The sequence below is a fragment of the Harpia harpyja genome, chromosome 1 (genome assembly GCF_026419915.1).
Source record: "Harpia harpyja isolate bHarHar1 chromosome 1, bHarHar1 primary haplotype, whole genome shotgun sequence".
Lineage (NCBI taxonomy): Eukaryota > Metazoa > Chordata > Aves > Accipitriformes > Accipitridae > Harpia > Harpia harpyja.
Genome location: NC_068940.1, coordinates 82912462 through 82932701, shown reverse-complemented (window position 1 = coordinate 82932701; position 20240 = coordinate 82912462). Strand labels below are relative to the sequence as shown.

General features: G+C 41.0%; 1 protein-coding gene across 7 annotated transcripts; it reads right to left on the bottom strand.

Annotated features, from left to right (window-relative positions):
* Positions 1–658: 658 nt before the first annotated feature.
* Positions 659–19814, bottom strand: FAM133B (family with sequence similarity 133 member B). Of its 7 annotated transcripts, none has more exons than XM_052802218.1 (11): positions 19125–19814; positions 15144–15241; positions 14368–14446; positions 10858–10932; positions 10643–10675; positions 10162–10230; positions 9464–9559; positions 8171–8218; positions 6269–6364; positions 4307–4355; positions 659–2756 (listed from the first exon to the last, which is right to left on the bottom strand). In XM_052802218.1, the coding sequence occupies exons 1-11, from the start codon at positions 19782–19784 to the stop codon at positions 2752–2754; spliced, it is 1308 nt and encodes a 435-aa protein (XP_052658178.1). In that variant the 5' UTR covers positions 19785–19814; the 3' UTR covers positions 659–2751. The 7 variants fall into 7 exon arrangements, with proteins under 7 accessions (XP_052658178.1, XP_052658152.1, XP_052658160.1 ...); XM_052802192.1 differs by having other exon boundaries at positions 4311–4355; XM_052802208.1 differs by lacking the exon at positions 659–2756 and adding an exon at positions 2771–3055.
* Positions 19815–20240: the final 426 nt, after the last annotated feature.

Sequence of the window (20240 nt, the reverse complement as noted above, 5' to 3'; positions counted from 1 at the left end):
GGGCGGCCGGGGCAGCCGCGGGCGCGGCCGGCGCCGGCCAGGCCGTGCCGCTTGGTGACACCGGCGGGTCATACGTACATACACACACAGGCAAAACAAAGAGCAATTTTTATCATACATTTAAAAAAAAAGCAGCTGTAGCAACGAAAATAACTGAATTTCAAACTGCTAAAAGCGCTTCTGGAAAGAAGAGCTAAAAATTAAACACTACATACAATAGTGTTTGTTCATCTGCTGTCAGGAGACAAAAATCTAAAATACTTTTGTTCCCGCATGGCTCGTTTTCTGCTTTGTCCCACTGCTGAAACTTGGAACTCACCTGTAGGTTGCCTGGTGCCACCCGAAACCCACGTCACCTTCTGACGCACTCGGCGCGTACAAAGCCAGAACGCTGAAGGGTTCTGACCAGACTTTACTCTTCCCTCAGGAAGAAGATGATGCAAGAGGAGTTGCGATGTGTTGGTTAGGGGATTGAAAATGGAAATATTTCACTGTCAGTATTAAAGCAGCTTTGCTGTGAACTGACAGCGCCCATAAGCCCCTTACGCAGCTACACCACTTCCAAAGCATGACAGCAGCATCTGAAGCCCACAGCTGCCCAGAACAAATAGTTATATTCAGACAATTAAAATGACATGCCAGCTTATGTACTTGGAAGACCGGGGCTCATCTCCATTTTTATTTCTTTCTGTTGCAGGTAGTTGTGTAAGAATCAAATAAGGTATCACACAGGACAGACCATTTATGCTATGGTTCATTACAACTTCTTTCACCAAAACTGCAACACCACAATTTATAAAGAAAACAACCCCAACAAAACCAAACGCAAACCCCAAGCCAAACCCCTACTGTTCACTGCATCTTGCCTTTATTTTAACCTCACTGACAAAACAGTGTCGAGAATCTGTAACATCAAGCCCAACAGTATAAAATATTTAATCAAAATATTCTTACTATGGTTTAGAGGGACATTACAACAACTCAATGGTTGTATTTTCCCAAGAACTTAACTTGAAAAGTCAATTTATCTGTAGAATGGCAATACAAAATCATCTTTCTCCCCCAGTTTTTAGTTATGGTTTGCAGACTAATAATCAAGGTCTTAAAGGTCTTAAAATTCTTGGCAATACAATATTTGAAACATCTGTATGCAATAGAGGAAAGCTCTAAGTTAGCACCTGTGCAATGAAAAAAGGGGTTGATCAAGAGTACAATCTATAGTCAACCACTTGGGGTGGACGGGCAGTTTTTAAAGGCTAACAGGAGGCCCAGCAATGGGTACATCAATGGAAGATGCAATGAGAATTTCATGTAAAAACTAAAATTGAATGGTTGCTTGTGTTTTCTTGCATGCGCATTTAATTTATAAAAGCTTTTTTCAATTTCTAAAGCAACTAATTTAATGTAAAACAGCTTTATGATTTAGGTCAACATTCTGTAGCCCTCAAGTACAAAAATATAAATACAAACTGTTTAAACAGCATCTTTAATGAGATTCTGGCAGTAGTTTTTTTTATCTAACAAGACACATCACGTAACAGGTCTGCCACTGAACTTGCTTAAGAGTAAAATCAGCTTCAATATGAAGCTGTTAAGGTATCAAAACCCTGCTTTTTACATGCTAAGTATCTTCAGCAAGTGTGCACTTAAACACAGCAATGAACTTGACTGTAAGAATAACTAAATACGTACATGAAACTCTGCATGTGGAACGTAATTCATAGAACTGGTTACAACAAACGATTACTTGCATTTTGTTAATTTAAAAATGGTACAAATCATGCAAAACAATTCTAAAGATAATGCAAAGAAAGCTACCAGTGTTTGCAAAAAGTGTTCAACTAAACCAAAAGTACATTAAATGAAATATGCATATTTACTAGCAAAGATCTATCGCTATTTCAAAGAAGCAGAGGTAAAATCTTCAGGTTTTGAATGTCAGTTATACTGCAAAATGTCATTGCTCTTGCTTAATGCAGAAGCACATGCTTAGAAGCCCAGAACTGCTTATTCAGAAAAAGCCTGCTGACAATAGTTCTGGCTTCCCTAGAATCGGAGATGCTGCATGGATTAAAAATAGCAAAGATTTGCAAGAATCAAAGGCAAAGGCACCCTATTCAGTTAGCCAAAATGGTAGCATTCCCCTTCTCGTAAGCATGAAGACGGCAATGGGGCAGATGATAAACATTTCTACAAAGGCAGCATTTTAAATGTTATCATTAATTTCCCATTTTGTAAATGCCATTAGCAGACACCAGCTTGTAATAGTTTATGTATAATATTAACCTGCAGGATGAACTTGGGATTTTATTTGTCCTGATTTACAAATAAAGACTATTACTAATGCTTTAAAAGACTACTTTTACTATCTAAAAAGTTTAACTCTCATTTTCCAATATTTTACACCTCAGCTGGACTACCATCTCATATTGTTTCAAACATCTGACACTGCTTACTGGAATTTTATAAAAGTTGTACCTCGTGTATTAAGCAGCAGGCAATAACAATGGTCTTTCCCAGCACAGCTGCATCTGGCTGGCTACTGAAAGATTAGGAATATTTCTAAAACACAGGAAAACTCATGCAGTTTGGTAAAGTTTGCTGTCATTTCACAGTTTAAGTTTCCTTTAGTCATTGCACTTCTGTTGATAGTCTTGTTTTTTTAAATATTATTCCGAATCCGAATTTGAACCAGCAATCTTCTTTTTCTTCTTTTTACCATGTTTCTTGTGCTTCTTTCTCTTTTTTGTTTTATCCTGAAGAATAACAAAAATTAAATGGAAGTTATTGTATAATAAAATTGCCATCTATTAAATTCTGCTAAAGCAAAATGAGAGCACAGAAAGGGTATCTTTGTAAAGACATTTAAAAAGAGATTTCTACAAAAGCCTGGTGAGAAATCACAAAAAGAAAATTCATATTTTACCCAGTAATTTGCACTAGTATGAGCAGTCTTCAATTTACCTCCATCATGGTCTGGCTATTTCACACCTCTCATCACTGTCGCTATTACATTTCCTAATCTTTTAAATGATTTTCAGTGCTTTATATATTTCTGAGAAAGTAATAAGAAGTGCTTTGACAAGCAGTGACATCTTATATATGTGGGAATAACTAGGATGTTTACAGATTTTAAAGTAAGTGCTTATATTTACTGTGCAAAATTAAATAGTTCAACTACACTTGGCTAGAATGTCTAGCACTTGCACCTCATTTAAAATAAAACAATTATGGTCTCAGTTGTAAATATCAATACACTCAATTAACCCTACTGAATTCAGTCCTGAAGTTATTATCCTGATCACTGTAATACAGAAGCTGAGAGATACAATCTTGTTTTTTTGCAAGCAGGATTTCAACTGGAATTCTTGAATAGGTGTGACATTATGTAAACAAAACACTCTTGGTATAAAAGCTTTGTTTTATACATATTACTTACACGCACAATTCTTCTAAGAAAAAAATCACTATCAGTCACTAGAAATTTTATGGCAAACCACTTCTATGATTATGAAAAAACAAACAAGGTCCATGGAAAATGTGTATTCAGTATCACTGATACTCCTATGCTTGTATTTTTAGGTGACTGATGTAAATCTTCCCTTCACCCTAACTCATCTAGATAACTAAGATGCCTAATTAGGAACACTGCTGCTGACAGGGGAGATAGAAAGATATACAGACTTCTCAAGTGGGCATTCAGTTCTCAAAATCACTATACTCCTAACAAGGAGCCTCAGGTACATGTGATGAATCTGGGTTCTATATAAATCACTGCTGAACCTTCCTCTCACTTTTACCAACGGAAACAAGTCAACAAAATTGAGGAAAGTAACAGGTTGCTGACAGCTTTTTATTTGGTTGGGGGAAGAATTATATTAGTGTAGATGTTGCAGCTATTATGTCCTAAGGCCCTTTCATCGTCTGGTATAGGGGGCTTACCAAGGAAGAATTAAACACAACACTAACAAAGGAACAGCACTGATACCTGTGTGGCAAACTTCTACCCTACTTGATACTACACAGATAGTAGTAGTTCTAGTAGCTGGATACAGAGTAAAATACATGCTACAGTAAGTGTTAAACTTGCATAAATCTCAAATCATATATATCTATATAGGTAAAACAGTGACAAATTCTTCCTTATTGTGACTACAGCAGGTAAATAGAGAAATTGTTAATTTAAATTCATGTGACAGTAGTCTTTTGCTATAAAACATTTGTATTACTGAAAAATGTGAAATTGGAAGTTAACCAAGTACAGAGTATTTATATCCTAAAACTACAGTATGAGTAAGAAGGATACTTGCTGTTTTCTCTTTTTCCTCACTGTTTTTCTTCTTTTTCGCTTGCACCTAAAAAAAAAAAATTAAATCAAATGTAATGGGAAAGCAGCTTTGGAAATGCTGTTTTAAATAAAAGTTTGAGCTTTTGTTGCATACAAATGAATGTTGGCACAACAGTGGCAGAACATACTGAACAATAACCCATGAAGAAACACTGGTTATCTGTGTTATATTCTAGAATATGCATTATCCTATAAACATCCAATTTGGAAACACACTCTGCTTTTAATACACAGCAGAACAAGAAGCAGCAGAGATATAATGGTAATATTACTAAGCTAACAATGTGGCAAAAATTCTTAATGAAAAAACGCAACACACTGGAACCTTCCCAAATGTTGTAATCCCACAAGCATACAAATCCTCAAACTGGGTATACGAGAATACAGATCCTCAAAGTAGATATACACAAGGGTGAGAGTTAAGATTATTATGTCCAAAATTTTTTAATTCACTGGAAAAGGAAGCCAAAAAATTTTAGCCATCTTAAATCTGCCAATCTATTCACAAACACTGGAGACAAATCTTGTGAAGGACACAACACCAATCACTTAGCCTCATTTCATTGAGCTCTAAAATATCCATAAAAAGTTGAAAATTTTCAAAAAGATTAATTCAAAATGATTGTAGGTGATAGGAGCTGTACTAAACAATTCTTACTAAAAGTTTTTATTTAAGAGAAAAATATGACCAACTTTGAATGTGCTGCACTCTTAAATTCAACTGTACAGAGCACAACAGTTTCAACAACCAAAATGATTCTATGATTCTATGAACAATGTATTAAATCACAGAATCATAGAATCATTTAGGTTGGAAAAGACCTTCAAGATCATCGAGTCCAACCATCATCCATGCCCACTAAACCATGTTCTGGAGTGCCTTGTCTACGCGCTTTTTGAATACCTCCAGGGATGGTGACTCAACCACTTCCCTGGGCAGCCTATTCCAATACCTGACAACCCTCTCAGTAAAGAAATTTTTCCTAATATCCAACCTAAACCTCCCCTGGGGCAACTTGAGGCCATTTCTTCTCATCCTATCTCCAGCCACCTGACAGAAGAGACCAGCATCCACCCCACTACAACCTCCTTTCAGGTAGTTGTAGAGAGCGACAAGGTCTCCCCTCAGCCTCCTCTTTTCTAGACTGAACAACCCCAGATCCCTCAGCCGCTCCTCATAAGACTTGTGCTCCAGGCCCCTCACCAACTCGGTTGCCCTTCTCTGGACACGCTCCAGCACCTCAATGTCTTTCCTGTAGTGAGGGGCCCAAAACTGAACACAGTACTCGAGGTGCGGCCTCACCAGTGCCGAGTACAGGGGAACACTCACCTCCCTGCTCCTGCTGGCCACGCTATTTCTGATACAGGCCAGGATGCTATTGGCCTTCTGGCCACCTGGGCACACTGCTGGCTCATATTCAGCTGGCTGTCGACCAACACCCCCAGGTCCTTTTCCACCAGGCAGCTTTCCAGCCACTCTTCCCCAAGCCTGTAGCGCTGCACGGGGTTGTTGTGCCCCAAGTGCAGGACCCGACACTTGGTCTTGTTGAACCTCATACAATTGGCCTCGGCCCATCGATCCAGCCTGTCCAGATCCTCTGTAGAGCCTTCCTACCCTCGAGCAGATCAACCCTCCCTCCCAGCTTGGTGTCATCTGCAAACTCACTGAGGGTGCACTCAATCCTCTCATCCAGATCACTGATGAAGATATTAAACAGAACTGGGCCCAATACTGAGCCCTGGGGCACACCTGCTGCCAACTGGATTTAACTCCATTCACCACAACCCTCTGGGCTCATCCATCCAGCCAGTTTTTTACCCAGTGAAGAGTACACTTGTTTAAGCTAGTTCGTTCATTCACTCATGTGAATCAGTAAGTGAAAAGCATTATAACATCTGAAATTGAGGTTTCACACTGACCTCCTCTGTCTGATCCGATTCTGATAAGGATTCTGATGATAAAGGTCCATCACCACGATCGGCTTTCTTCCTTTTCCTGTGGTGATTTTTACCTTCCTACACAAAGTAATATATTTGTGAGTAAAGTCAGGCCTTTCAAATTTTATAAAACTTCTGCTTAAAACTCAGATTGAAATATTATTTCTAAGTTGTGAAATATTTTTAAATATTGCTGACATTAATCACTCATCATCAACAAACTACCCTACCAACTGTTAAAATGCTTTTAGTGGAAATAATCTTTTTCTGTATATTCCTTTTTGTTACTAAGACATAGCAACCTTCTAAAAGTGAGAGGAATAATACTACAGTATAGTCTCTTACATTAAATAACACATGAAGGAGTAAGCATTTGAAAATAAAATGTTTCACCACTTTTAAATACTACTGAGTAAATTAAGATGTCTCAGTATGTGCATACAAATGCTGCAGCTTCAGACTCTTGCTTTGTTGATGAAATTAAAAGAAACAGCTCCCTCTATATTTGTGTCCAAACAGGATCAGCTGTCCCTGCCAGCTGCACTTCAACACTTCATGTATAACCTCAGTATATTTAAAAGACAGTCTTTTTTAAAAATTATTTTAAAAATTTTGATGCTGCATGAGATTGCTCTGATGAGCTACTTCCCCCCACGTCCCCCCACTTTGCTCTGGACCAGGCAAGGTGTTCCTAAGACTGAAGCTACTTACTTCCATTCAATTTCTAAGGCCAGAAACTGAAAAAATTGTTGCTAATCATCTTTTTGCAAGGTGGGATCACACATCTCAGCTGTGCTATTCTGTCTATTACAGGTACCTCAATCCTTTCCCAAAAGTACTCATGAAAAGTACACGTGATGCAGCCCATTTGAGAGATGGGGGAAGCTTCAGGTAGGGGAAGACCTCTAGTCCCCAAATGCCCTTTGCTTTCAGAAGATGTGTGAAAGTAGCATTACAATAAGGGGCTATGGTAGACACTTGGTTTTCAAAGAGAAGCTTCAAAGTTAAAAGGAGTTGATGGGAAATGGAAACTCTGAAATGGAAGCAGGAGCAAGGGAAAAAAAAATCAACACGTTTGCCTCTATGCAATGGAGAATTTATGTATCAAAGTCAATACTGTTGACTGGAGTAGTAGAGGCCGATGCGATAAGAAAGGCAACTAGAGAGAAGGACTAGGGTGGACTCCGAAAGCATTGTTAAGTTTACACATAGGGTAGAAATAACTAAAATTTAAGTCAACAAGATTATTTGCATTAAACATAATGGAAGGAAGAAAGTCCTCAGATGTGTGTACAAAATGCTGAGGTGGTAGGAAGGAAAGAGGGTTTTCATGCTCAGAGAAAAGACAGTCTAAGGTAATTTTTCTTAAGCTAATACATTTTTCTCTGCAATTTATCACAGCTGTCATAAGTACAGTATCTATAATTATGGCTACATTTTGATAAATATATCCTCTGCTTGATGCTCCTTAATTTACAGCAACAAGCCAGTATCCTACCAGGCATGCTACTGAAATATCATCACACATATTTTTAGCTCAATGTGACTGCTCAAGATAAAACCCAAAATACTAGAATGCAGCTGATCTACTACAGCAGATTAGATACTTTTTTCATTTACCTTCATAACAAGAACAGATCCAGCAGTTTCCACTAACAACAACTACTAAAACAGGAGCTGAACCCAACTAAAAGTCTACCTCAAACTTGGGGTACTGAGTACCTTCTGACTGTGTGGTTTTGGACAGAAAGTTCCCATAGGTGTAAATTGAGGCATTCAATATTTAAAAAAAAAAAAAAAGAAGAAAAAAAAAAAGAAAAAAAAAGAGTGCCATTATGTATGTAAAATGCAATTCTGATGTAAGTATTTCAAGAGTAAAAATACCTTCTCTTTTTCATAATCTTCCTTTGACCTTTTCTTTTTTGTGCTGTCCTAAATAGAAAGGAAAACATAAACCATGATAAAATTATTTCAGGAAAAAGGCAGAAATCCCAAAAGCAGTCTGACCCATTGTCTTTTTCTGTCTATTGACAGAAGTTCTTCAAATTTGTTCCTCCTACCTTGCAGTTAACAGGAAAAATATGAAAAAGCCATAGTTTTGATGCAGCTGCTAATTCCCTGAACAAGCAGTGTGAAAAGATCTCTCTGGAATCAGGTAATAAGATTAAGTGCAGTACATGTAGAAAGCCTCTGGAAAGGCTACCAGCTATTGCTACTGTAACCACATATAACATATGTCTAACATGTAACAGTCTGGAGTCTTTATTCTCTACCCAGGCCCATCTCCGCTGATCAGGCAAGGGTTAAGCAGGTATTTCCATGGAGTTTTCTGCCTTCCAATTTCAGCAGTAATGGTATCTCTGTGTCCCTTTATGGAGCAAGTTTTCAAACTCCCATTGCACAAATTCATATGTGTATGCAAACAGTGATTAATCACAATTTATACCACACTGAACTAGGTATTCCAGTGAAAGCCTGTGATAAAGTCTACACACAAAATCTTAACAACTCACTGTATTACTAATATTTCAGCAAGAAGTACAGTTACTATCCACTGTAACACAGAAAAATGCTAACATAACAGAACAAATTGCTTCATATATCTTCTCCACTTTTTTGTTCATTCAGTAAGCCTGTATATCTACATTGCTCTACTTTCGGAAAAGGAAAAAGACACCCTTAATTTAATAGGCATTTGGGAAGGGCTTAGTTCTCCAACAGGAAACTACTCAGTCCACAGTTATTTAGAGAGGCAATATTCTGGCCACTGATATCCTGCAATACCTGTATATTCACAAATGGTGTTCAGTTAAATAGCATATTCACAAGAATTTCACAGAACATTTTATTTTTTTAAGTGTTAATGTGGTATTAGAACTAAACGTTTGAGCAGCACAAAAGCTGCCTACGTCTGAATTCAGAAAAATAGCTAAAAACTGCTGGAATAAAGTGTGTTCATTTTCTAAAGATCAAATTATTTCTGCCAGGCATTGTGGCCAGTGGAGGTAGATTCCTGATTGCATCTGGAAGTTACAAGCACAGCTCAGCCACAATAAGAATGCATAGCTTTATATTTGGAAGATTAAAAAAATATTGATACGTGAAAGTCAGAAACATTTATGTCTTTGTAACACAGATCAAGAAAACTTGCCAAGGGTAACACCTCTGCATATTTACCTTGCTGTCTGACTCAGATTCAGAAGTTGAGCTTGCTGAAGACTTCCGTGAGGAGCGATACTTTTTTTTCCTTCTTTTCTTCCCTTGCTTTTTATCCTATCCACAAATATTGTAGGAAAAAAGAAAAACACAACCCTGAATTTATTCTTACTAGAATTAAAGACTTACATTAAATGTAAAGAACAGGGAACACCAAATTCCCGCATGTTATGTTCTCCTGAGGAATAAAGTACACTACAATTGATTCTTTTAGCGGAAGACCTTCATAACTCTTCTGCATGGAAAAAATGTAAACTGGTGAAAAAATCCAGGTTCTCTAGATTCTGTTTATTATTTAGATGTGTGCTGTAGAATCTGATTATCTGTAACAAAGATTTCTGCTAAAAAGTAAAAATGGTATGTTTGCATTTTTATGATTAGATGGGGGAATCTATTGAAAAAGCATACAGTTCAATGTTAAAACAGAAATGGATCCAGTTTACAAGCCATCCACCCAAAATTTATAGTGTTCATAAAGAAATTCTTGAACAGATATATATCTAAAATTCACAACTTTATTATATGTATCAAATGCATAAAAATTAAATAGTTTTATGCAAACCAAGGCCTCAAACAATATTCTAAAATATATTACCAAAATCTGTGTTAAATAAGCCTCACGAACAAAACACGTTAGATTCTAATAAGTTAGTTCTTACCTCATCTTCTGAATCAGATGAACTGCTGGAAGAATCAGAGCTTGATGAAGAAGAGGAAGATGAAGACAACTTGACCAAACACAACAAAAAGTGAAGCTTGTGAGATGCAGCATTTTGTCTGGCAAATAGTCAAAAGTCCATCCAAACACTCCCTTTAAAATTTCTTCATTTGCGAAGTATTATCAATGGAATTTTACTTCCAAGAAGCTGGTCTTACACAGATTTTCTTAAATAAAACTGTAAAAAGTAACTTCTAACATTTTTCATTTAATAATATCTATTTGATGATCTTTTCCTCCCTTTGAGCAGAAGTAAAATTCTCCTTCTGCAGAATGTACGCCACCCCTCTCAGATAAAAATCAGTTCATTTAACAGATAAATTTGAAATTACAGCTATACTCTCTCTTTCCAAGAGAACTTAAATGACAAATAGGAACAACCCCAAAGCAAAAAAGCTCAGAAAACTGAAAATTTTGCTCACCCTATTAGATTTCTTCTTTTCCTTTTTCTTTTTCTTAAAAATAGAATAAAACAAGTGTTACTTTGGCATCATGTTCTGTTGTTGTGCATTTGTGTGTTGTGCATTATGTACTTTGATGCTGGCTTTTAAAATGTATTTATGACATTCTGTACATGGCAGTATCGATGATAAATACAGTTCCAAACACAGACTGTATGAAATTGAAAATAGCTTGCCTCTTTCTTTTTGGAGGAACTCTCGTTTCCACCCATTAATTTCTCCCTGTGTTTTTCCAGTTCTTTCCTCCAATTCTGAAAACAAAACCAAACAGAAACAGTGGCATGAGAGTCATTTCCAAAGAGCTTTTTTTAAGAGACCTTTATCGAAATCCTGTCCTCTACCTGACATTACAGTTTTCACAAAACCCACAGAAAATAAACAACATATAATGTTAACAAAGGCTAGAATGCATTTGATTTTACAGAAGATTAATATTCATCAAAATATCATGTTAGTTCACACCTTAATGTTCCAAGTTACTTGGATTTAAGAGATTGTCATTTATCTTGGAGGTCATAAATTATGAAATTTTTGCTTTTGTATCATGGTGTTTCTTCCTAGAGCACTTTAGAAAGCCAGGGCACCCTACCAGAAAAATTGCTATTTTGTCTTAGTTTTAAAATCACTTGAAACAAAATTTCAAGACAAATTCTCCTGGCCCTTCTTCAATGTATGGGTGTCTCTAGTGTCTGTTCCGGGCCTTGTTGGTGTCAACAATGATTAGATTAAATTATTATACACACCTTCATAGAAAAGCTCTTATTTTTGTTAGGCCAAGCACACTGCACGGATAAAAGTCTCCTCTCGTTCCTCCTTTTCAATCCCTCACAAGGTCTCTAGGTCTACCTAAAATGCCCCCTTCAAGAGCTCTGGAACACCCAGCCTGCCCCCAACAGACTGAAAGGCTGCTATCTTCAGTCTGTGCTATTTCTGCTTCCTGTGTCAGACACATCATGTGCTCCCTTTTTTATTCTTCTTCTTCTTATTATTTTGATCCTCCCTTTCCTCACAATGAAGCTGTATTGGTATTGTATTGGCAAAGCAACGATAATCCACATAGTGTGCTGAAGGGACAGAAGTATCGGGAATTACATAAGATTATACCTGTGCAATGCAGTATGATACATAGATCAAGTCAGCAATACTGTGAATTAGCTGAACAGTGCTGCTGAGAGACATGACAGATTAGCCAGGATATACTGCTGTGTGTAATGTGTTTCCACGGTCCAAGGTAGCATCTACGCAATATTGCAGTGGGTTGTGTACTTTGATATACTGGCTACCCAGAACTACCTGAGGGGTCTCTAACAAAAGCCTGTGCTTTATTAGGCAGGTGTTCTCTTTAAATTATTTTAAGACTGTGCTAGTGTTATGTTTTAAACAAAAAAGCACAACATTTGTCAGTAAAATAGGAGAGACGGCACCTCATTCAGACACTTGTAATCTTTTCAACTGTTCAGAGATTTGTTCTTAGGAGCTTTAGGAAGAACTCACGGCCATTTCACAGTTCCCTGCATCTCTTCCTACCCTTCTGCCATACTGAAAGGCTGTTATCTTCTATCCATGCCAGTTTCACTTATTTCACAATAAAGCAAAGATAAAAGGAGGAAAGGAATATGATAAAATACTAAACCAAGCTAAAACTCCGAGTGCAGAACAACTGATCCTCTTAGAATAACACCTCACGACCCTCCAAATACTGGTATAACTTCTTAGGCAAAAAGGTATAGCAAGAATACTATGGGCCCGATGCCCTTCCAGTAACAGAGGAGGAACTAACTTACTTCAACCAGAAACTCACACACAATGATGAAGACTACTTGAAGCTTATCTCAAGATACCAGAACCCAAGAAGGAACTGTAACAGTTAAATTCACTGTATCCTAATTTCTTCCTATGTGTATGTCATTGTTTAACCCCGGCCAGCAACTAAGCACCACGCAGCTGCTCTGTCACTCCCCGCCTCAGCTAGACAGGGGAGAGAAAATATAACAAAAGACATGTGGGTTGAGATAAGGATAGAGAGACATCACTCAACCAGTTACCGTCACGGGCAAAACAGACTTGACTTGGGGAAAATTAACTTAATTTATTGCCAATCAAACCAAAGTAGGGTAATGAGAAAAAAACTCAAATCTTAAAACACCTTCCCCCCACCCCTCCCTTTCTCCCAGGTACAGCTTCATTCCTGAATTCTCTACCTCCTCCACCCCAGCAGCACAGGGGGATGGGAAGTGGGGGTTGTGGTCAGTTCATCACACGTTGTCTCTGCTGCTCCTTCCTCCTCAGGGGCAGGACTCCTCACACTCTTCCTCTGCTCCAGCGTGGGGTCCCTGCCACGGGATTCAGTCTTCCACGAACTTCTCCAACGTGAGTCCTTCCCACGGGCTGCAGTTCTTCACAAACTGCTCCAGCATGGGTCCCCTTCACAGGGTGCAGTCCCTCAGGCACAGACTGCTCCAGCGTGTGTCCCCCACGGGGTCACAACTCTTGCCAGAAAACCTGCTCCAGCGTGGGCTCCTCTCTCCATGGGTCCACAGGTCCTGCCAGGATCCTGCTCCAGCGTGGGCTTCCCACGGGGTCACAGCCTCCTTCGGGCATCCACCTGCTCCGGCGTGGGGTCCTCCCTGGGCTACAGGTGGATATCTGCTCCACTGTGGACCTCCATGCGCTGCAGGGGGACCGCCTGCCTCACCATGGTCTTCCCCACCAGGGGCTGCAGGGGAATCTCCGCTCTGGCGCCTGGAGCACCTCCTCCCCCTCCTTCACTGACTTTGGGGTCTGCAGGGTTGTTTCTCTTACGTGTTCTCACTCCCCTCTCTGGCTGCAGTTTCTGTGCTGCAGCAACTTTTCTTCCCTTCTTAAATCTGTTCTCCCAGAGGCGCTACCACTGTTGCCAACGGGCTCGGCCATGGCCAGCAGCGGGTCCGTCTTGGAGCTGGCTGGCATTGGCTCCATCAGACACAGGGGAAGCTTCTAGCAGCTTCTCACAGAAGCCACCCCTGTCACCCCCCCGCTAGCAAAATCTTGCCACCCAAGCCCAATACAGTATACAACAGCAGTTACAAGTGAAACTTTCTTGTACCCTGCTGATCTCCAGTAGGTACTAAACACAAGCATCAGAACAGCTGTATTTTTAGTAGGGAACCAGCATGGAACGTAATCAGCTTAGGATGAGAGAGAAAGAAGTGTTTTATAGTCCTATCTATATACTGAAGGCCATCCTTTGTGCCTTCTCCCTTATTAATATTATGTGTACATTCCTTGCCAAAGATGTCTGTTTCCAGTAATACCCCTCTTTCCAATATATTTGGATTGTGTGACCTTAAACAAGTGAAGATTAGCACAACAGACTTCGATTTATCATACTGGACAATGCATGAGTTTCATTTATTAATATAAACATATGGATTTGTATAACTATATTTACATTTATGAAAAGTTCAAGCTTTATTCAGCAGCAATATTCAAAACTTTTTATATAGCATTTCTCTGAACTGAGAGTAGCTCTTCACTGGTTAAGTGGTAACTTTACCTTCCGATACAAATGAAACAAAACATTTACTCATTAAAAGCTGGAGTGAAGTGAAATATTATGGGTACTTGGTGCTGCTAATGATAATGGAGGAAAAGTAGCATGTAAGATAAGAAGAATCAAGTATTAACACACTGTTAACATTACCAACCTCGTTCATCTTTTCTTCAAACTCAGCCAAAGCCCTGGATCCTTTCTTTTTCTTTTCTAGTTGCTCTTTCACTTCTTCCCTACATAAAAAGGATGATAGATCGCAATTTTCATGATTAAAAATACCTTATTCAGTGTCTAACTTTTTGTAGGGTGTTTTGAAGTTTAGCTTTGGCTGAACTTCCAACAGAAAGAAGAATGAAAGCATCTTAGATGTTATGCATATGGTAACCTAACCCTAATAACTTAAGTACAGTAGCTAAATCCCTCTGAGAGATCTAAAGCTAACTTTGCAATTAGGTAAATTGCTCTCTAATGTCTTATAAGAGGAGGCAAAATGGACTGAACATAAAGTGAATTGTTGATAATATCTCAAAGTGATGATTTTGTTGGGTAGGGTAAACTGTGTTCTAAGAATATACCAGCAAAATGTTTTTCTAGAGATTACTTTGTTTAAAAATTAAATACATCTGCAGGCTTTAGGTATTAGGATTTGTGAAAGAGGTAAAATGACCAATGTTTTGCTCTTCTGAGAAACCACTGCCAAAATATTTAAAGACAAAGGAGAAATATGCCTTTCAAAATGAAATACTGTTGTTTTTAAAAGAGGAGACTGAATACATATTTAGAAACAAACACCTTGGCCAGAGACAAGGAATCTTTCAAAATGTATTACTGGGTATTCTGGGGAGGAGGTAGGTACCAGTGTCATCTTAGTAAGAGGGAACAAATCTTTTACTCAAAAGGTCAGAAGGGCAAACGAGTATTGCCACTTACCATGTTGGTCTTGGCCTGTTCAAGTAGTCTTGTATCGTTGGTCCCGAATTTTGGGCAGGACCTCGCGCTCTGGCCATAGCTATGGGATTCATATAAGCCTTGAATATGGAACAACAAAGAGAAATATAAAATCCATCAGCTGCGCTATGATACCAAAATCTGTTCGTTTTGTTCTTCACAGAACCTTTTTCTCACTCACTGAAAAATAATTCTGACTTGTTTATAAAAACATAAAATATTTAACTAAAACAAGTTGATTCAGTCTGGCAGAAAGACTCAGTAAGTGCTTGCAACTTGAGTTATACTGTGGCAGAAATAACTCATCTACAGAGGGACCATATTCCTTACAATAATTCCCCTCTCTGAGCAATGATTTTGCAAACTGAGTACAGCATGACAAATGCTGAAATATTCTTCCTTGGGATATGGAAAATGCAATTAAATTTCAGCTCTTACTCTCTGGGACAACTGATCTTATGCCTTTAAAGTTCTGCTCAAAATTGATGATAGTGGATTCAACAAATTCTGCATAAAGTTTCTTGCTGCAACACCAAAACAAGCAAGCGGTGGGTGCTCTGCTACAATTATGCATGTATGAAAATTCTGTGACTTAGGGCTATTTTAAGGAAAAAAAACATTAAAAAAAAATCCCAAAACAATGTTACGAGGTATTCCATCTTTCAAACCCATGCATCCTCTTCATATTCACTCTAAAAATTTAATAGGTTATACAAGATTAATTGAAAACTTAAAATCTATAATCCACCTCAGCAATTAATGGAAGAACTCTAATCTAGCAAACAATTCTTTTTTTTTTTTTTTAATGCCAATAATATTTTGCTCATGTGAAAGGGAGGTACCTATACCCCCTTATCTCATGGGCTTTTATCACTATGTCATCCCAACACTTCACGATTTGCTTTTGCAAAACATAACACCTACTGTTCTTACTGTTCAGTTTGGAGATGAGGAAAAAAAATCAACCAATGACCAGTTTTGGTTGTCCAATCTGTACAGTACAGAGTACATTTTGTAGATTCAAAGTAAAGATTTGACCATATGTATAGCTCTCACATGTCCATCACTGCTTTTTATCAGGCCATAAAATAAGCATTCAGAAACCACCATGCACAGTAAGTGACCATTTGTGAAAGCTGTCAAAAGCAGCAGCTTCTGCCTTCCTTCCCGTTCCCCACAGCAACGCTGAGTTTCTGGACTGGACTGTGAGAAGGCTGGCAGCCTTCAGCTCTTGGGCCTACGTTTAGTCCTGGAAGAGGGACTCCAGGCTCTGACTGGAATGCGGCACTGGGCTGGAGGGAAGCACTCCCCACACTGAGTTTGGCTAACAGTCCATCAGCTGGACCACACAGCAGCAATCTGAGGACTCTTTCAAGTGGACCATTTTTTGACTCAGTTTGACTCTGCAACTCTAAGGGTGACATATGCTGCCACTTCTTGGGACTTTGTTTTTTTGCTTTAATTCACACAAAAAGGCTAGCTAACATGGGCAAGTAAATGCTGAGCTATGCCAATTTAAACTAGTTTAATCTCAGTTTGGCACCTTCTTTTGTAGCCAGGTGGATGCGTGCACTCAAGTAGTTATAGCACTTAAAGATACGTATTCACATTATTAACTCTAGCATTTTATTACATTACAAATCTACAAACAAGTAAAAGTTTTGCATTTGAATTCAGCTTCGAGTGGAAAAGAAGCTCCTTTAGCAATGCAGGAAAGCAGTATTTGAACACTGCTTTCATCAAACAAAGGTAATTTCAATGTAGTAGATCCACTAGAGAAGACAACAGAATGTAATCCATGACTCAGCTTACTCCAGTGAGCAAAGTGAGTCAACTCTTTTTGGTTACCATTCAAGAATTTGTATCTGAAACCTCTAGCTTCTTACATAATTATTATTCCTAAAAACAAGGTTTCTTTCTGCTCTTAAATAAAAATTAGGTGCTTTCTTACCTGAGCTAATCTGAAACGAACACCCCACCACCCCCCAACAAAACTCCCTCTACCTGCAGAAGAGGCTACAACTGTCAAATACTGTTTTTCTACTTCCTCAAAACCGACTCCAGATAACTAGCTTAGGAAGCTTCCTCCATTCAGTGGCTTTCTTTAACTTTCTGGCAGCAAGCACACAATGACTGAATACCACTCTGTATTTCACAATTAGGAAATTTATGTCTTAAAACATGTTCTTATAATTTCAAACAGGCTTATTTATGAAGAATTACTTTGCCAATAAACATTTCTTATAAGTATTTACACTACTTTGCCAAACTGCATGTCACTAGCTAGAGAGCACAGAAACGCACTCTCAATAAAGGAAGTGCTTGTCTGCACATTCATTTTCTTCTTTTGGCAGTTTGCTCAAGCAGTTATTAAAAGGTATTTGTTGTATAGCTTTCATCCCTATGAAAAGCACTGGCACCTTCAGTCAGCTAGGGTTCTCTGGGCAAGCGATACAAACTGTTACTGCCTTGCAAGTATCTTTCAGATGTGAAAAAACCAAATTTATTTTCCACCTCCAAATAGTCAAAATGATGGTGTATTTAAGAAGGGACATGGGAAAACTGTGACAGGGAGAACACTCTACGATCACAGAAGAGAAGCAAAGGGTCCTATATTATAACTTGTCTGTATTAGCAGCCATAATGGCGTAATGAACCTTATATAGGAATATAAAGTTTTGTTTGCATTGGTAGTTGCATTCCAACTGTCCTATTGAAAGAAAATTAAGAATAAATAAATAGACACACAAATACACCCAAAAACATTGTAAGAGGGCAATAAATTTTAAGCATAGGCTGGGTCTTGCAGTCAACACTTCAACTCTTTCCCAGGAGACTCCATTATTTTGATACCTCAATAAGCAAAGATACTTAGCTAAACGTTTGTATACATCCATCATGTCTATTACATACTGTTCCGAGGTAAGCAAAGACTTTTGCCTGAATGGATCCGAGTACAAACTCACAGCATATACTAGAAAGGGACAAAGAAATGAGGGGGGGGGGGGAAAAGTCTTATGACCTGTTTTTAGTCATAAAACTCATTAATTGTAAATTTACAATGCCTAAAGGAAACACAAGCCTAAGGCGAACAGCTAACCAGAATGAAAAAGTTTAAAGAAAAACACGAGGAGGGATGAAGGTGGTAACAGCATAAAATTAGGGTCTGCAATCAAGCGTGCAGAAGCAGATTTTTGGCCTTCTGACCACTGGCTCCCGAGGTTAGCAGAGCGCCGTGTAAGGCAGGCTTTCAAATCGCTCAGGTACAGCCGAACGCCAACTTTAAGGAAATACGGCTTAGTAAGGATGAGAGCTACTTCAGCAAATGCTGCAACTCCCACGGGGAACGTTTTATTTCTGCAAGGACCAGGCCAGCATCTTAATCATCTTCACGTCGCAGATCACGAAGCAGGCATCAGTCACGACAGCTGCCGGCGCTGACAAGGCAATCAGAGGTTCTGCCAGGGAGCCGCGGGCGCGCGCCTGCCCACGCGGAGGGACGCCCCACGCGGGACCTGCGGCAGCCCAGGCCCCGCTCCCCCGGGGCGCCCAGCCCGGCCGGCCGGGCGGGTCCGCAGGGCACGGCCCGCCTTTGTTGCCCGGCGGCACGGGGCCCCACCGGCCCCCCGGTCCCGACGCCGCCTAACCAGCCAGCCCTCGAGTGCCTGCCGGCCGGCCACCCGCCCGCCGCGGCGGAGGCCCGGCGGCCCCCTTCCCCCCACCGTGGGGCGGCGGCCCCCTTCTGCCCCGCCCCCGGCGGCCGGAGCAGGGGAGCGGGCCGGACGGGGCCGCCTAGGCCGCCGCAGCGCTGCGGCTGCCCGGGCTGAGGCAGCGTCCACCTCCCCGCAGCTTCCCCGCCGGGGCCCGCCCGAAGGTGCCGCCCCGGCTGCGGCGGATCCCAGCGGCGGCCGCCGCCGCGCCGGCCCGGCCCCCCGCTGCTGCCTCCCCGCCCGCGTTACTCACCACCCGGTTGTCCCGCTTCCCCATGGCGCCGCCGAGACCCCGCGCCGCCGCTCGCCGTCGCCTCGGCCCGGCCGCGGGCCCCTTCCCCCGCGCCCGGGAAGCCGCGCCGCAGGCGCCTCGGCCCTGCTCGGCCCCGAGCAGCCGCCGAGCTGCGGGGAGCGGCGATGGCGGCGGCCACGCAGCGCCGCCTGCTGGCGCCGCGGCGCCACCGCGGCCGGAGCGGCCCCTGGCCGCCGGCGGGTGGCGGCCGTTAGCGACCCGCCCCGCCTCGGCTCGGCTCGGCTCCGCTCCCGCTCCGGCGGCGGGGCGAGGCCTCGCAGCCGCCGGAGGCGGTGGGCCGAGAGGTCGGACGAGGAAGGGCGGGAAGGGACGGTGGAAGCGGGGGAGCTCTAATGCAGGGCGTCGCTTGGGGCGGGCGCGCTGGCGGGGAGCCGGGCGGGCGTCGTCGTGACGGCGGCGGCGAGGGGCCGGCCGCGCGGCGGACAGGCAGGCGGCCTTCAGCGGCAGCGCCCCGGCCTGCCGGCGGGAAGGTGACGCCGGGCCGGCCTTCGGGAGGGGGAGCTGGGGCAGCGGAGGGTAACTCTGAGAGGGGAAATGAAACGTAAAGGGGAAGTTGTATCCTGGGGCGCAGGGCCCGGGGCGCCCGACTGGTATAGACATCCCAGGAGAGGGCAGAATGCCTTTGCGGTTTTTTTTTTCCTCCCCTGCTCTTGATCTATCTGGGAAACTGCAGTGCTTCCTTTTCCTTTTTCTTTCAGTAGATATGCACACTAAGGTTTTATGAAATAGCGGCCTGTCCTGGCATAGAGTTCAATGAATTGGGGCTCTATTTGATAAAAAGAAAAAGTAAAGTGCATATTCATCACTCGTTAGCTATCTGCACTGCAAAATAAAGAACATTGTAGTATTGACAAGGTTAATATTGCATTAGGTTAATGGAAATGCTAAGAGAAGCCAGGGAGTTACCAGGATCTACTAACTCAGCATTTCAAATGTCCTTTTCTTAAAGTGTTACTATTAAAAACTACTGCATATTAGTTATAGCTTTGTTAAAATGAAGAAAAGTTATCACATGTTAATACGTTAATCATATGAAAGCACAAATGAGTTTTGTTT

Bases quoted from the DNA above. Each gene is read 5' to 3' on its own strand.
- FAM133B (XM_052802192.1), bottom strand. From the start codon at position 19,784: ATGTCTATACCAGTCGGGCGCCCCGGGCCCTGCGCCCCAGGATACAAC. The intron at 14,447-15,143 runs GTAAGTGGCAAT...CTTTTTATGTAG, and splicing joins AACAGGCCAAGACCAACATG to GGAAGAAGTGAAAGAGCAAC. The intron at 10,933-14,367 runs GTTGGTAATGTT...TTTTGTTTTCAG, and splicing joins TTGAAGAAAAGATGAACGAG to AATTGGAGGAAAGAACTGGA.